The sequence below is a fragment of the Tauraco erythrolophus genome, chromosome 8 (genome assembly GCF_009769465.1).
Source record: "Tauraco erythrolophus isolate bTauEry1 chromosome 8, bTauEry1.pri, whole genome shotgun sequence".
Classification (NCBI taxonomy): domain Eukaryota; kingdom Metazoa; phylum Chordata; class Aves; order Musophagiformes; family Musophagidae; genus Tauraco; species Tauraco erythrolophus.
Genome location: NC_141472.1, coordinates 34328080 through 34345010, shown reverse-complemented (window position 1 = coordinate 34345010; position 16931 = coordinate 34328080). Strand labels below are relative to the sequence as shown.

At 48.4% G+C, this 16931-nt stretch overlaps 1 protein-coding gene across 1 annotated transcript in view; it reads left to right on the top strand.

The window, feature by feature from the left end:
• Positions 1 to 579: 579 nt before the first annotated feature.
• ESYT3 (extended synaptotagmin 3) overlaps positions 580 to 16931 on the top strand; it is a 36065-nt gene continuing 19713 nt past the window's right edge. The window contains 4 exon segments of the mRNA XM_086616167.1: positions 580 to 864; positions 6347 to 6388; positions 7249 to 7383; positions 7955 to 8031. Of these exon segments, the coding sequence (XP_086472293.1) occupies positions 580 to 864; positions 6347 to 6388; positions 7249 to 7383; positions 7955 to 8031 (539 nt within the window).

Genomic DNA, 16931 nt, shown 5'->3' with positions numbered 1-16931 from the left:
CAGTGGGATTTGGTTGGGCCCACCGCAAGAAATGGACCACAGTAACGGCTGGAGCGAGCCAGGCCCCTCGAGGGGCAGCCTCCTGTTCAGTGGTGGGTGATCCCACATCCCGCAGCCTGAAGCAGAACTACCCCGGGCAGGTGGGAGCGGCCCCTTTTCAGCAGCCGGTGCCCACCCTGCTGTGTGTGTAAGGAGCTCCCCCACTCCCACCCCTTTCCCTGCTCGGGTGCAGCGACTGTCCCGGTAAGACTGGTGCCAGGTGGCCCTCGGGGAAGCCAGGTTGGGCGAGCGGGCTGCGTGCGGGAGCCGGGGGTGGCCCGAGCTCGGCCCGGAGAGCGCCCTCTCGGCGGGGCGCTCGGCGCGGTCCGACCCGGCGCTTCTGGCCTGCCCCCGCGGCGCGCTCCGCTCGCTCGGGGGCGCCATGTCGCGGCGGGGCGGGGCGGGCCGGCCCGGGCGGGTGTCCCGGCGGCGCGGGGCGCGCCTCCCCGCCGGGCGGAGGCAGCTGCGACGGCGGCGCGGGGACGGCGGACTCGGCAGGGGCGACCCCTCGGAGGAGTCGGGGGGGCTGCGGCTCGCACCATGAGTCCGGCGGCTGCCTCCCGCCCCGCCGCCCGGCGGTCGGGCGCGCTGCCGCGGCTGCTGTTCTCGTCTGCGGCACAGGCGCTGCTGTGGCTCGGTCCCGTCTACCTGGCTGGGTACCTGGGGCTGAGCGGCAGCTGGGTGCTGCTGGGGCTGGCGCTGTGGCTCTGCTGGGGCCACAACCGGCGGTGGAAGCGCGACCGCCTGGCTGCTGCCTTCGCGCTGCTGGAGGACGAGCGGGAGGCGGTGTGCCGGGGCCTGGCCGCCCGGCACCTGCCGGCGTGGGTGAGTGCGGAGCGGGGGGCAGAGGTGCGCCTTGCTCTCCGCTCTGCCGCGCGTCCCCCCGCCGCAGCGGCGGGAGTCCCCGGGAGCGGGGACGCTGCGGGCTCCCGGCGGCGGCCGGTGTGCGGGCGGCTCCGGGCTGCGCGGCTGGGGAGCGCCCGGCGGTGCGGCAGGAGCGATATGGAGAGCGGGGTATTGCGGAGCGAGCAGCCCAAGGGCAAAAGAAAAGAAGTGGCAGCGATGCCCTGGACCGAGCGGTAACGTCTCTGATCTTGAAGTCTTGCTCGGTAAAATGAGCGCTAAACTGGAAGTTGTTTTAATCCAGGAAATGTGCATGTTGCTGTAAGCGGGCTTGTAAAACAGACTGCTGTCTGTATTCCCGGAGAAATCTTTCGGATATGTGCTGTTGCATTGCAGCTCTTTTGGTGTAGAGGATACTTATTTTAGACTTTCTCATGCGGAAAGTTTTGTCCCCTTGTCTTTAGTGCCATTTGAAAAAAAAAAACCCTAAATCTGTAAACATAATTAATTTTCTGCCCACTAAAACTGAAATATTTAGCTGTAAAGAACCATCTCTTGATGGTATGGAAAGCCAAACCCTGTTCTTGACGTCTGTTCCTAGCAACTCCAGGTTTTAAAGTGAAGAAACTGTAAAATCTAGGGGCACTTTTTATTCTGTCTTTGGTTATTTGTTGGGTAGCCTTGGTTGGCTACCCAAAGGATAATGAGGGCTGTTGTTTGTTTTTTTTTCTTCATCGTCGTTTGCTTAGCATTTGAAAACATGTCAGGGACTGGTAGGGAAATGCTTTTCTTGTAAGAAAGAGTATCAAAGAGCTGTATTTGTAAGGAGTGTTGCATGGAGACATTTGTAATCAGCAAACTGTTTTATATAGCCTTCAGCACTTGGCTCTCCTTAACGAAGGCAGTTGGTGCTTCTGAGGAGTGAGGCCAGGGTCTCCTAGCAGAGCTGGTGCAGCTCCCTGCACATGTGCCCTCCCACCAGGCGCCCAAGTCTGTCCCTGAATGAGGTTTCTCCTTGTTTGTATTGACAGAGCGTTTAAAACAACTCATGGCATTAATGAGCGTGGTGGTGTCAGCTCCTGCCCTGATGCTGTGAGAATAATGTTGTGTTTTATCCTCAAGTGCCCTGAATCTTGGTAATAAGAAACTGAAAAATCAGAATCGTCCCCTCCCCCCCGCACACACACACACACACACAGAGTCCCAAAAGTTCTTAGGTTTTGTGGTTGAAAGTGCCAGGCTTCATTAGTTCATGGGCAGGCAGTCGATGGAAGGGATTATTGGTGGCCCTGTACTTGGCACTCACAAGACTGCAGCGAGAGCGCTGTGGCCCCTGAGAGCAGGAGGGGTTTTGACAAACGGAGACACCAGCAGAGCCCACTGAGATGGTCAGGGGCTGGAGCACCTGGTGTGTGAGAAGAGGCGGATAGAGCTTGGGCTGCTTACCCTCCCTAAGGAGGAGGGAAGGCTTTAAGGGGATCTCACTGCTGTCTGCTGCTGCCTAGCACATGTTCACGGAGAAGGTGGAGTCAGGCTCTCTTCAGAGGCCTGGCTCTTGACTTAGGAATTCTTAGATTTGGCTGCTGGAAGGCAGGAAGTTGGACCTAAGAATAAAGGGAGTGCACCATGTGCTTTTAGTTTTAGCTTTTATCCATATTGCCATTTCTCCTCCTTTCCATTTCTACATTGGTAACTTTTATTCTTCATCATTTGGTTTTTACTTCCACACTGTACTTGTACTTGACGTTTTTTTAACTCTCCTTCCTCAATTTGATCTTTTCTCTGTGCCAGTCTTGGAGGCTCCTTCTCACCTGCTGTCTATTTGGTTTATTCCCTGTGGTGTCATATGTTTTTACCTTTCATTTTTGCCTTCGGTGTTCACGAGGCTTCAGTTGAAACAGCTTTAAAGATGTCTCTTGCTGCCTTCTCTCTTGACATGCAGAGGTGAGAGTAGAAATACAGTTCAGGCTTGGGAAAGCAAGGGTTGGGTTTGCAGTGTTGTAATCCTAGGAAAGGTTCAGGAGGTGTGAAGTAATGGCAGTGTTTTAGGGGATTAGTAAGTAGTTGCCTTCTTGTGTGCCCTGTAGTAAAATGAGGAGGATCTGTCCCCTGAAGAGTTAAGACCAACCATTGATTGTGCTAGTTGGTTAAAAACTGTTCTCCCTAAGAACAGTGCAGTGGCTCCTTCAAACGTGGCTTGGGCTCTGCTCAGTCCTCCTATCTGTTGTTAGGAGATGCATTCGTATTGCAGCCTTTCCTTCAGGGGGGATGCTGGGAGGGTTTCCCTCATCTACTTAACCATCTGTTTCAGGGAATTTGCAGGGTTATTTTGCAGCACCAGTTTCTTGGCTGAAACCAGCCGGTGAGTGAGTTTGGAATAGAGGCATTCCTGTGCAAGACAGCTTATGTGGGCAGGCTCTGCTTCCTTAGGAAACCAGGCTGGAAATCTGCTTGTGTTGAGCAGAGTCAGATCTGTGTCTTGGAGAGGTGAGACTTTCTCACTTCAGCCTGTGCAGCCTTTAGCCTGACTTTTGTAAAACCAGTCAGTGCCCAGAGCAGAGGTAGCTGGGCTTCCACCCAGTCTTATTCTGGGATTAGGTCAACTTTGATAGCTCTTGGTAGCTGGTTCCAGGCTTAGTGTGCTCCTCTTACCTGTGCTGTACTGATGACAAACTGAAGGACAAGACCTCTTCCTGCAATGGCTCTTGCCAGTAACAAGGGTCAGAAGTGAGTCTGAAGTCCAGAGCTTGTGGTTTGAAAGCATGCAACTCCAGATTTTTTTTTTTTTTTTCCAAAAGGTATTAGGACATGGTAAGTTCTTGGAGTAAGCTGTTGGGTCTAGAAGAGAGCTTGGTGATGTGACTGGGCTGAACTAGAGCTGAACTCATCTGCTAGCAGGACATGCTAGTTATGGGAATACCCTGTGGGTAGGAAAGGCTTTGCTCAGTTTATGTCTTACTAGGCAGTGGATAATCTAGATGCAACACTTGGATGCCAAGCTCTGCTTCTTCTGCAGGTCTGCTCATGGAATTTGTACCATTGAGTGCTGCTGACCTTTGGTATTGGGAACCCACTGAAATTTGGTGGCCTTTGATAATAAGCTGAAAGCTGTTTTTTACCGGAGACGTGTGGTCAGCCAATTTCTATGATGTTTGCCTCTGTGAGAGCCCTGTTGTGTTAGCGAAGGAGCTCCTGGTGGTCTTTGGTACCTTTGAGCTACAGCAGTGCTGTTTCTTCTGTCTGGCAAAGGAAACTGTGCCACAGACTGCCTGAGTAGGGGCCATGTTGCAGACACATGAATTGAGGGGGCATCCAGCAGGATGGAAATGTACCACAAAGGGCTGCTAATCCTCTTGCAGCAGTCTGAGGTGTGATACAGTGACACGTGATTCATTGTGGTTGCTTTTGGAGTTTGCCCTGGGCTGTCCAGTTTGGGTGTCTGTGGCTCAAACAGTTAGTTCAATTTTGCTTTTTCTTAAGGTGGATCTAGCTGCTGCCTCCTTCTCATGGTTTTTGCCTGTTTCCTGATGCTCCTGTGTGCTGTTCCAGCTCTCCTTGGCCACCAGCTTGCTTCTTGGATACCTCTTCCAGCTACATCTCTAGCAGCTTTGGTTCTAGTGAATAATCCCAGCCAAATTTAGTGGTTTATATTGTGCTACATTTCTCCCCTTACCATTAGTGGATCTCACACATGGGCTGTGACTTTCTCATTGGGATGTGGTGGCTTAACTGTTGCCCTGAGTCCTGGTCTGTCCTTCTTTTTGGGTCACATCCCTTTCTCGCTGTCTTTTGAAGGACAATCACACATTGTCTTTTGAAGGACAGCTTACCATGCTACTTCCATCCTTGTTCTACCCTGCCTGTGACTGAGCTGATGTTATGGCACAAGTGCTGTGGGACACCAGTGCTTGGCAGTTGCTTTTTTGAAGCTGAGGACCATCTGCCTTCAGGCTCCCCAGGATTTATGTGCCCTGGTGGGGGACCTTTTGGTGAAAGATGAAAGGCTGGCAGGTGAAGTGAAGGTCCCCTGATTCACATAATCTGCCTTACTGTAAAATGTCAGCAGCAGTTTATCAGTATTGATTGTCCCTTCTGGTGCTGTATTCTCACTTTATCATGCAAATAGAACTGGGTAGGCTGACATTTCAGTGAACTTGCGTTGTCTTATTTAATGGAAAAGTTGCTATTTAGAGCATCAAAAGAAATTGCTTATAAAGAATGTGGTAATATCACTTTAGTTTTTTTTTAATGTAATAATTGGAGATAATTTGAAGCATTATTTGAGCAAGGTAAGTGTGGGCTCCGAAATCATATATGAAGCTGGAATAAAAAGCAAGCTGCTGTCCTTTCCATCCGAACATCTCTGAGCAGCTCTCTGGAAGCTGCTGAATTAAACAGCAAGCCTTTGAAGAGTGTAATTCACAGCTCTTGTATAAGGAGGTGATGTATTGTCCTACCCAATTACTATTATCAGGCTAGATGATAGTCGAAGGAGTCCTTTTGTGTTTGGGTGCTCTTGTAGAGCTGAGCAGGGCCCGAATTCCGTTCTGAGAAGCTGCTGCGCTGTCCTTCCCTTCTGCAATAACTCGCTACCAGCTTGTAGCACCAGCTGAAAATGATTGCAGTCAGGTGGTTGTGGCTCTTCACTCTGCAGCTTCTTGGTGAGGTCTGAGAGATCAGTTAGCTACTTGAGAGTGGCCTCATATCCAACTGTCCTGATGGTGATTAAATACGTCATCGCTTCAGGGAGCTGGAGGAATTGTATAATGGACACATACTCCTTGTTGGCATTTGAGTGTCCGAGTTGAAAACATAATGCACGAGTGACTACTTCATTTTAATTTGTCCTTAGCATCTTAAAAAGCTCTGAGAGGTGAAAACACTGGACTGTTACACGTGATAGTGTATGCTGATAGTCTTCAACTCTTACAGTGCTTCTTTTCCCTGAAGCCATTGGCACTGTGTTAGTACTAGTGGAGAAATGCTACCGCAACCAGTAAATTGAGTTTCCCAAGCAGGTTCTTGTTTTCCAAACTGTGGTGTCCTGGTTGAGGTCAGCCAGTACAGGAAACAGGTCCTGTACAGCTGGTGATCTTGAAGGGAAGCAGGTTCTCGTGGCTTCCCAAGGCATGACCAAAAGAAGGATGAGAAATCTAATGCTGCTTTACATCACGGACAGGATATGACACTTGGATTAATCATATAAATGTGCCCAGAGGCATACGAGTATGTCAGTGCACGTGTGTTCTTTTGCCTTTTACTATTTTTCACTGGTTTATTTGCCTTTGACAATTTTTCAAGGAGGTAGTAAATTATAAAGGATGTATGTATGAGGGCAGAGGTGTCTCAACTTACTTTAAAACTTGTTCCACGTTCCATGGTACCTTTTGCATGTGTTGTAGTGTGCCAAAATGACATGTGCCAAATGGCATGTGGCACTCACTTTATTTTTCTTTGCATCCAGGTTCACTTCCCTGATGTTGAACGAGTGGAGTGGTTGAACAAGGTGAGGATCTCTGAACTCCAGTTTGTGAGGCCATCTGCTCTGAGCTGCATCACACCACAGACTGTAGGCCAAATCTGAGAAAGTTATCAAGTCGCTAAAATACGGCTCAGTCATATCAGTACTTAAGTCTTGGAGCCACTTAAGTATAGAGTTTGCACTGAGGTTTTGGTAGAGCCAAATGCGTGCCTGGTTGATACAGGTTTGATGAATTTGGCCACAACACAATTCTGAGATTAAAAAAAAAAAAAAAAAGTGAGTGTGTGTGTATATAGATATGTGTGTATGTATTATTATTATTTTAGCAAAAGTAGTGGCGTCTCCTCTTACCAGAGAGGTTCCCAGAGAGCTCCGAGGCAGGCGTTTCCATCAGCAAGTGTAGTCAAGCTCTCAAGGGAGCTGAGATTTGCTGGAATTCAAAGCAAAACATCTGAACTTGCAAATTAGCATCCAGTAACTATCCTGTTTTTCTTTTTAGCAAACTTTTTTTGATGTAAAAGCTCATCTCTCTCCTTTCTAAATAAACCTAACTCCAGGGAACTTTGTGACACTTTAGAGTAATTAGGAGCTATTGTGCTTTAGAGACTTTACCCCTGAGCTTTACTGGCTCAGCCCCTGTGGTTAGAAGCAGTCAGACTTTATAGTGCTGAAAACTCACCCTTCAGTTCCTAAAACAAATTCCTTTTCTGAGGAACTGAGATGCATTCTCCAATAAGGATGACTTAAAAGTCACAAATGTGACTGGTATTTTAAAAGGACAGACATTAATAGCCGGGTGTTCTGTGATGTGTGTGTCTGTTTCTCAACAAAAAGTATCTTATACAAAGAATCTACAATGTGTTTCTGTTTTTGCTGTTCTTTAGGTTCTTGTACAGGCTTGGCCATACTTTGGGACAATCATGGAAAAAACATTTAAAGAAGTTCTTGAACCAAAAATCAGAGCAAAGAATGTACATCTCAAAACATGCACCTTTACCAAGATCCACTTTGGCGAGAAGGTAGTGTGAAATCTTTGCAGTGCTTGCAGTTCAGTCTTTTCTGAGAAGTTCAGATGCAAAAGGGAGAGCATTTGTTTGAGGGTCTGATGTTTCTGATGTTCAGCTCCTTAACAGCTCTGAGCATTTAACAAAATTATATTGGTGTAACACTGCTGCATCCTTTGTTCCCTCCTTGTGTTGACTTGAGTGTCTTCTCTGGGAAGGAAAGATCATACAGGAGACACACACATCCTTTCCCACCGACTGTCAGTATCGTGGGTCTGGAGATAGAAAAAGGGGCACGTATCCACATTTCTTTCTATTACACCCTTGCAACAGGAGTTTTTAGTGCTTCCTAAGGCTTGCAGCATGGGCTACTTGCAACCAGCCTTGTATGTGAGGACTGCCAAGGCTGTTCACTACCTCTTTAAGGGAAAAACTTGTGCAGTTTACTCATACTTTACATGCGGTTCTGTGAAATCTTTAATGAATGCTGTACTCAAATTGATCGAAGTGGATTGAGTAGGACTTTTCACTTGGGCTTAACTTGAAAGATATTAACTATGTTGTATCTTGTTTGTCTTTACTTCAGTGCCCTAGAATCAATGGAATAAAAGTGTACACCAAAGAAATCGATAGAAGACAAGTTGTCCTAGACCTGCAGATATGGTAACATTGCATCATTGATTATGTAGATGGTTCTTAACTCACTGCCCATTCGACATCTGTGTGTGGGTTGTCATGCTGGACTGGACATGTGGTCCACTAGATCAGCATGAAATGGAGAGGTCCTTATCGTATATCAACCTAGAATGACAGGATATAGTCTGTCCCCTAGCTGGATGTCCTCAATACGTACAGAAGTGAGATGTTGTGCATCAGCCTTTAAGTCAGAAAGCAGTCTCACCTGCACAGGTCTAGATGTTACCTCCTCTGACCCATCACTGCTGCCATGGATGTAAGAATACGTCCCTCGGCTTTGCTGTTCATGGCAATGAGAACCCAAGTTTTGGAACTGTATTTCCAGTTCTGACAGCTCTCAGGCCTGGAGGCACTTGATCTGTCCTGCCCCTGCTATGGTACCTCTTCAGTCCAACCTCTCCAGTTCTTCCAGAACTCCTTGCGCTCTTTATTTTTTAATTCCTTCCCCTAGATTAATCGTCTTGTTTTACTCACTGTGTGTTCCTTGTACCACCCAACACTTCTGCTTTTTTCATTTCAGCTGTTGTCTGAGCAGAAAATTGCCTCTGGCTTTATTAACAACAACAACAACAAAATTAGGGAAAACATTTGATACCTCCCAGGCTGTTTTGAATGAGCTTGTGTGTTTTGTTAACATCAGAGCCCACTGCAGAGCTAAACTCTCTCCTCGTTTAGCCTGGAGAATGGAATTGCTGGGGGAATTACCACTTGCATGCTACTGTAGCTCTCTAAGTTTAGTGGGCGATTGAGCTGCCTAATTTAAATGACTTTTCTTCATGGTAGCACCAGGAAAAAGCAGTGTGAAATTACGGAGTGTCTTGGCAACAGCACAGAGCTGCTCAGAACTGTGCCTGCTGCTTAATGTGGCAATGGCATGGCAGCGTCCCCAGCCCTAGCAGAGCACCATAGCTTTCTGCAAAATGACATGCTTGATTTTCAGCCAGAACATGTTGTGCTTCAGTGCTGTCAGTGAAGTGCTCCTTGTAATAGCCAGACCAGTTTTAGGGCCTTTGGCAAATCATTCGTGCTTTCCCCATTGAGTTTGAAGGATTTAATGCCTTTAAGGCTCTGCAGGGGCTTGCTGCTGTTCTCTGTCAAAGTACTTCTCCATGCTGCTTCTCCCACATACTAATTTTCACTGTCTTTTAGCAATTCTCTGCAGAGGGATTCCCCCACCTCCTCATTTCTGTCCCTCTGGCAGACCCATCAGCATCTCCAAACTGGACAAACACTTCTGTTCCTCATCCTGATGATGACTTAACCTGAACTATCATCTGATAACCCAAGTATTTTCTGTATTCACATGGGAGTATTCAGACTACCTTGTCTCTCTGATGGGGGTGCGTTAAGGTCTCTCCTCTGGGCTGTATTAATGACCCAGCTTCTCTCTGTTAATATGTTAACATCAGTTTCTGCAACTAAGCTGGGTGTTGTGCATTGTACAGTGTCCGCAGGAGGCAGTGTATTACTTCCAGGAATGGGGAATCTATGAGCAGTGGTGTTATTTACCTGCCTTTTTCTGGATTGCCAAAGGAACATGGTTTTGGATTTGGTGTTGTGTTTTTTTTTTCCTTTAATCAAAGAAATGGGCAATCTTCACTTTTCTGGAGTGAAGCAAACCCCCCTTACAAAATAGGCTCTCTTAGCTACATGAATAGCAGTGAGTGTCTGCACTAGTGCAGCTGGTGTTGGAAGAAGAGCTGCTCAGAGGAGATGCACCTGAGCTAACCCCATGTGAGGCTGCATGCTACCTCTCAGTTGCTGTGTGATGATGAGTTTTCAATGGCTGGACCTGTGCGCAGGGCTGTGTCCTGGCTTCACAGCTCTGGAGAAGAGTGATGTGCTGTGGGTGCCAGGGTGGTGCACTTTGCAATGCTGAGACCCCAGTCACTGACATCATAGAATCACAGACTGGCTTGGGTTGGAATGGACCTTAAAGATCATCTAGTTCCAACTCCCCTGCCATGGGCAGGGACACCTTCCATTACACCAGGTTGCTCAAAGCCCCATCCAGCCTGGCCTTGAACACTTGCAGGGATGGGCCATCCACAACTTTTCTGGGCAACCTGTTCCAGTGCGTCACCACCCTCAGAGGGAAGAATTTCTTCCTTATATCTAATAGAAATCTCCCCTCATTCAGTTTAAATTCATTACCCCTTGTCCTATCACTACACACCCTTGTAAAAAGTCCCTCTCCAGCTTTCCTGTAGGCCCCCGTTAGGTACTGGAAGGCTGCTGTAAGGTCTCCCCAGAGCCTTGTCTTCTGCAGGCTGAACAGCCCCAACTCTTTCAGCGTGTCTTCACAGGAGAGGTGCTCCAGCCCTCAGATCATCTTCCCTCTCTTGAATTAGGTTTCAGAGAAGCATAGCTATGTTGCAGTGGATGTTAAAGGATTAATGTGTCTGCATGTTATAAACATGACTCCTCTGCCCTTGGCGCTTGCCAGCTGTAATTTGATGGGAGTTCCCTTGCTGGTGAACCCGTGTGAGCGTGACCTGTTGGTCAGGCTGGCTCACCACTGCATGCGGCGCTGACCAGGGAAGCTGCAGTGGGGAACGCCAAGCAGCCACTTCCCACCGGGTGCTGGTGTCCGGATGGACAGCTCTCCTGCCTTAGCAGCAGCTCTGCCCCGCTCTAGTGCTGAGTTGCCCTTCGTGTCAGGCAGTGTCTTGCATCCAGAAATCTCAGCATGTTCTATAAATGCTTTGTGCTTTCAGTCTCACAGCAGTATGGGAGGAGGGATTTTTTTCCTCTAGTTTTATCAAGGAGGCAACTAGTCTCTGAAGGCCAGAGTCTTTGACTTGGCCAGGGAAAAAAACAGGAAAAGAGCAGGAGTAGAAAAACCTTTCCCTTCCTTTGTGGTCTGTAAGGAATAATTTGTGTAGTTTTAATAGCCACTTGTAGACATACGGTCCATCAATGTTTTGTTTAATCCATTTGTGCTCCTGACTTCCATAACATAGATTCATAGATTCATAGATTTCTAGGTTGGAAAAGACCTTATAGATCATCGAGTCCAACCATCCCTAATCCCCATTAAACCATATCCTCAAGTAGCTCATCCACCCTATTCTTAAACACATCCAGGGATGGGGACTCAACCACTTCCCTGGGCAGCCTATTCCAGTGGCTGACAACCCTTTCAGAGAAGAAATACTTCCTAACATCCAACCTGAATCTCCCCTGACTAAGCTTATGCCCATTTCCTCTTGTTCTATCTCCCATCACTAATGTAAAGAGCCCTTCCCCTACCTCCCCACCATCTTTTCTCAAGTATTTATAGGCCGTAATCAGGTCTCCCCTCAGCCTCCTCTTCTCCAGGCTAAACAGCCCCAACTCCCTCAGCCGCTCCTCATAAGTTTTATTTTCCAGCCCCTTGACCAGTTTAGTTGCCCTTCTTTGGACTCGCTCCAGGAGCTCAATATCTCTCTTAAAGCGAGGGGCCCAAAACTGGACGCAATATTCCAGGTGCGGCCTCACCAGTGCCGAGTACAGGGGCAGGATCACTTCCCTGCTCCTGCTGGTCACACTATTCTTGATACATGCCAGTATCCCATTGGCCTTTTTGGCCACCTGGGCACACTGCTGGCTCATATCAAGCCGGTAGTCAACCAACACCCCCAGGTCCTTTTCCGCCAGGCAGCTCTCCAGCCACTCCTCCCCGAGCCTATAGCGATGCTTGGGGTTTTTATACCCCAAGTGAAGGACTCTGCACTTGGCCTTATTAAAGCTCATGCCATTGGCCTCAGCCCAACGATCCAGTCTGTTCAAATCCCTCTGAAGGGCCTCCCTACCCTCGAGCAGATCGACACAGCCTCCCAGCTTGGTGTCGTCCGCAAATTTACTGAGGGTACATTTGCGATGATGTGACACCGAATGCTGTCGATCAGGTCTGTGCCGTGTGAAGAAGAGCTTCCTTTCCTCTGTGTTAAGTTAATGATGTGATACCACAAATCGCATCCTTTGCTTGGGAACTGTGAAAAATAGCACTTAGAGGTCCCTTACGTGTACGGGCAGTAGCTGTCAGCAGAGCCAGTGATGCAGTAGATCCTGTATTGCATGGAATTTATAGAATCATAGAATCATAGAATCGTTAGGGCTGGAAGGGACCTTCAAAGGTCATCTAGTCCAACCCCCCTGCAAGGAACAGGGATATCTCCAACTAGATCAGGTTGCTCAGGGCCTCATCCAACCTGGCCTTGAACATCTCCAGGGATGGAGCATCCACCACCTCTCTGGGCAACCTGTTCCAGTGTTCTACAACTCTTATGGTAAAAAATTTTTTCCTAATATCCAACCTGAATCTACCTCCCTCTATTTTAAAACCATTACCCCTTGTCCTGTCACAACTGGCCCTCCTGAACAGCCTCTCCCCATCTTTCTTGTAGGCCCCCTTGAGGTACTGGAAGACCGCTATAAGGTCACCCTGGAGCCTCCTCTTCTCCAGGCTTGTCGTGGTTTTTGGACTGAGGGTCGAGACAAGAACCGAGAGGGAGCACCCACCAACCATGGTCCCGGGCAAAACATGACTCAGGCTTTCTTAATAAAACAAAACAATTTATTAACAGTTACTTAACAGGAGACAAGGGAACGAAACCGGTTACTTGAGAGGAGAAAAGAGAAAACAAGGCCAGATCTTAAAACAACACCTCCCCACCCCGTTTCCTTTCGTTCCTGGCTCAACCTCCCCCCCCCGGCGGCGCAGGGGGACAGGGAATGGGGAGTGCAGGTCAGTTCATCCATGTTGTTAACTGCCGCTCCTTTCTCAAAGGAGGAGGAGTCTTTACACCATTTTTCCCTTGCTTCGGTGGATCCCCTACTCATGAAGAAAAAAGTCCCCAAACTTTTCCAACGTGAGTCCTGCCCGCAGGATTGCAATCCTTCCCCATGGATTGTACCAGTTCGGGCTTTACCAGTCTCGGCCTCTTAGGGAGCTGCTGCCACTTGCGTCGGCGTGGGTCATCCCACGGATTCCAGATGCCTCCACGACCTCGTCGTGCATTTCCATGCCCCGTTATTAACAGTACCTGGTCGCGCATCCCCTGCTCCACGACCTCTCCCGGGCTCAGGCATCTCCTTTCCGACGTGGGTTTCTCCACGGGCCACGAGTGGGTTTCTGCTCCGCCGAGTACACCCTGGCTGCAGGGGGGCCGCCTGCCATCTCACACCGATTGCAAGGAAAACCTCAGCTCCAGTACACCTCCTCCTGCTCCATCTTGACTGACCCGGTCGTTGTGGTTGTTTTCTCTTAGATCTTAATCCTCTCTGGGGAAGCTCGGCCCGGTGGGCACCCCGGGAGTGGGGCGCTTACCGAGTCCCCCATGCGGCTCCCCCGGCGCCATCTTGAGCACATGGCGCCGGCCCGAGCCCGAGCGGCCGCTCGGCCGGGAGCCGGGAGCGAGGGCAGCGCCCTCCTCTCTCTCTCCTCGCTCCTGAGCAAAAAGCCCTTTCCCGCCCCTTTGTCCCAACTTAAATAGGGCAATTCGCAGAGGCGCTGATTTGGCTCAACCTCCCCCGGGGGGGGGATGGGACTCAGATCTGGTGGCACAGGGAGCAAATCCCCTCCCCTGCCACCAGAACACCCCCCCCCATCAAACTATCACAAGGCTGAACAGCCCCAACTCTTTCAGCCTGTCCTCATAGGAAAGGTGCTCCAGCCCTCTTATCATCTTCGTGGCCCTCCTCTGGACCCTCTCCAACTGGTCCATGTCCTTCTTATGTTGGGGACTCCAGAACTGGATGCAATACTCCAAGTGAGGTCTCACGAGGGCAGAGTAGAGGGGGAGAATCACCTCCCTCGACCTGCTGGCCACGCTCCTCTTGATGCAGCCCAGGACGCGGTTGGCCTTCTGGGCCGCAAGAGCACATTGCCGGCTCGTATTGAGCTTCTTGTCCACCAGTACTCCCAAGTCCTTCTCCTCAGGGCTGCTCTCGATCCATTCTCCGCCCAGTCTGTATTTGTGCCTGGGATTGCCACAACCCAGATGTAGGACCTTGCATTTGGCCTGGTTAAACTTCATGAGGTTGGTACGGGCCCACCTCTCCAGCCTGTCGAGGTCCCTCTGGATGGCATCCCTCCCTTCCAGCGTGTCGACGGCACCACACAGCTTGGTGTCATCGGTGAACTTGCTGAGGGTGCACTCCATGCCACTGTCCACGTCACCGACAAAGATGTTGAAGAGGGCCGGGCCCAACACGGACCCCTGAGGGACGCCACTTGTGACCGGTCTCCACTTGGACATTGAGCCGTTGACCACTACTCTCTGAGTGCGGCCATTGAGCCAATTCCTTATCCACCGAGTGGTCCATCCATCAAACCCATGCCTCTCTAGTTTAGAGAGAAGAATGTCGTGCGGGACAGTGTCAAAAGCTTTGCACAAGTCCAGGGAGATGACATCCGTTGGTCGACCCTTGTCCACCGATGCTGTCACCCCATCGTAAAAGGCCACCAAGTTGGTCAGGCACGAATTACCAAAAGGAACTCAAGAAGTTGCTTTAATTAAATCTCTTAACAACAGCTTACATGTCCATAGCATCAGAGCACTGACAATGGTTATGTAGAGTACTGTCTCATTACAGTCTTGACTGTCCCATGTGAAAGGACTATACTTGAGTTTTTGGCAGGAAAACCAAGGCTTGGAGGTGCTTACTTGTGAGGCACAGAGACCTTTTGGCAAATGCAAGGAAGGAGGTCATAAGTCTTCTTTCAAAATCTTTTGCTCAGTCCCTGACGTGATGTACCCAATTGGTGTAAATTAAGTCGTGTAAATTTTGTCACAGCTTATAGGACTGAGCAGAAACATTGAGGTAATCACTGCTTACCCATGGGTCTTCTGTACAGGCGAAGTTTGTTGTTTATCCATTTGAGGGTCTTGGTGGCTGTGTTCTGTTCATCTGTCCGCTTCCCTGTACAAATATACCTGATCTACAGCTTTCACATAACACATAAGAAAGTAAGAGGGTTCTTGCAGTGGCTAAATGAAAAAAGAGATCCCTGCCAGACTGGGATCTGAAATCCTCAAATCTGAAATATGAGATCCCAGCTGGAAATCAGCTGGCAATACCCTGGGATCTCCAAACGGTTTGCCCTGGATCTAAATCATGAATCTGTCCCCTGAGCATAAGGAGCTGACGGTTGCATTCTCCAAATGAGTGAATGTCAAAGCATTCCAGAAATGTTCTCCAAAAGTGCGTTTTTTAAAATGGGAACTTTTCAAGTGCAGCCACTTAACCTCCTACAGCTGCTTTTCTTCCGACTAATTCTGAAATTGCCTGAGCTGCTCTGTAGCCATGTATTCATTGGCTATAATCATCAGTTTCAAAGTATTTGAAGGTGCTGTTACCTCCCAGAAGAATATCTTGCAATCCAGTTGCTTCCTATTTCATTATTCTGATTTAGTTCTCATAATCATTTTTCATTGGAAATGTTTTGAATTTTCGTTTCCGTGTTCTTCTGTGGCATTTACAGTACATGAGATTTCATAGAAGAATAGTGTAATAATTAATATGTATATATTAATTTAAAATATGTATGCATTGGAATTTATTCTTAAAAGAGAATCTCTGGACTTCCTAATTGGCAAGTTTTCAAATCTGGAAAGACAGTCTCTGTCGTCTAGTGCAGAATTGGAGAAAGTAGTCAAAAGAAGTGTGCAACAATACTTTGAGCTTTGGTGGAGTTCAGGTTAACTAAGTTTGTAGGATCTTACAAGAAACTAAAAGCATTTTGGAAACTTGTCAGTCTTGAGCAGAAAAGGAACGCTTGCCCTCAGGAGCGTGACTTGATAGGCAGAAGGGAAAGGCAGAGGTAGCCTGTTTTTTCTCATACCCTGTGGTACTTGGTCACATTTTCTTGTCTCTCTTACTTGTCTAATAACTGCTTGCTGATTTACCCAAGTCCAAAGTCAGGCGGACTAGGCAGTAGCCTGCTTTACAAAGCAGGCTGGACCCAAAGGGGTTTTTAACATGTGGGCTGATGAGAAGATGGGTCCATGGGGAGTTACTTTACAGGGAGAGAATTGCACGTGCCTTTCCTAAAGGGGTATGTAGATATCCAGGTTAGTCAAACTTGTCAGTATGTGCTCTTGTAGCATCCCTGCCTTTAGCCAATGGATTGCCATTGTATTGTAAATGCTGGGTCCAGCTTTTCCACCTGAGTACAGAAGAGATACAGATACGTGCATCTGTACAAGCTGTTCCAGTTCTCATCCATGGCACAGGCATGCTTACCTGCATCTCCTTGTGCAATACGTGATTTAGGAGAGAAATGGATTCTTCTTCTACCCGTCACAGGTGGGTAAAGCATAATCCTGTGGATAGTGACAGAGAGGCCCAGCCCTGCACACTTTTGAGTGTCAAGGCCTGAGTTTGGCTCAGGTGCTCTGTCTGGGGGAGGACAGCAGAGAGCACAGCAAGGTTATGCTGAGCAGAGGGACAGACAAAACCACAAGGAGCTTGGACTGGAGTAAAACTGATGAACAAAGAGGCATCCTTCCTATCAAGCACTCTGGTGTGGGGGTGATGCCTGTATGAAGCAGAATTAAGGATAATTAAAGGCTCAGGCTCTGATAAAAGGGATAAAGACTTCTCTGACATCTAGACTTTAAAACATGATTGCATGTATTGAAGTGTTACTGGAGAAAGAGACATCTAGGACTGAGTGGGAAAAGTTTTTGACTGTGTAGAAAGGCATAAAGGTCGTAAATTGAAACACCACAACTATTTGTTGTGTTGAACACTGGCAACAGCTGAATTAAATCCTCTTGGATTAATTACTGCAAATCGAGGAACTCATTTTGGCTTCTCATTTAGACCTTTATTGTGACAAAACTCTATTAGCACCCAGAGTAATGAGCTGTAAGATAATG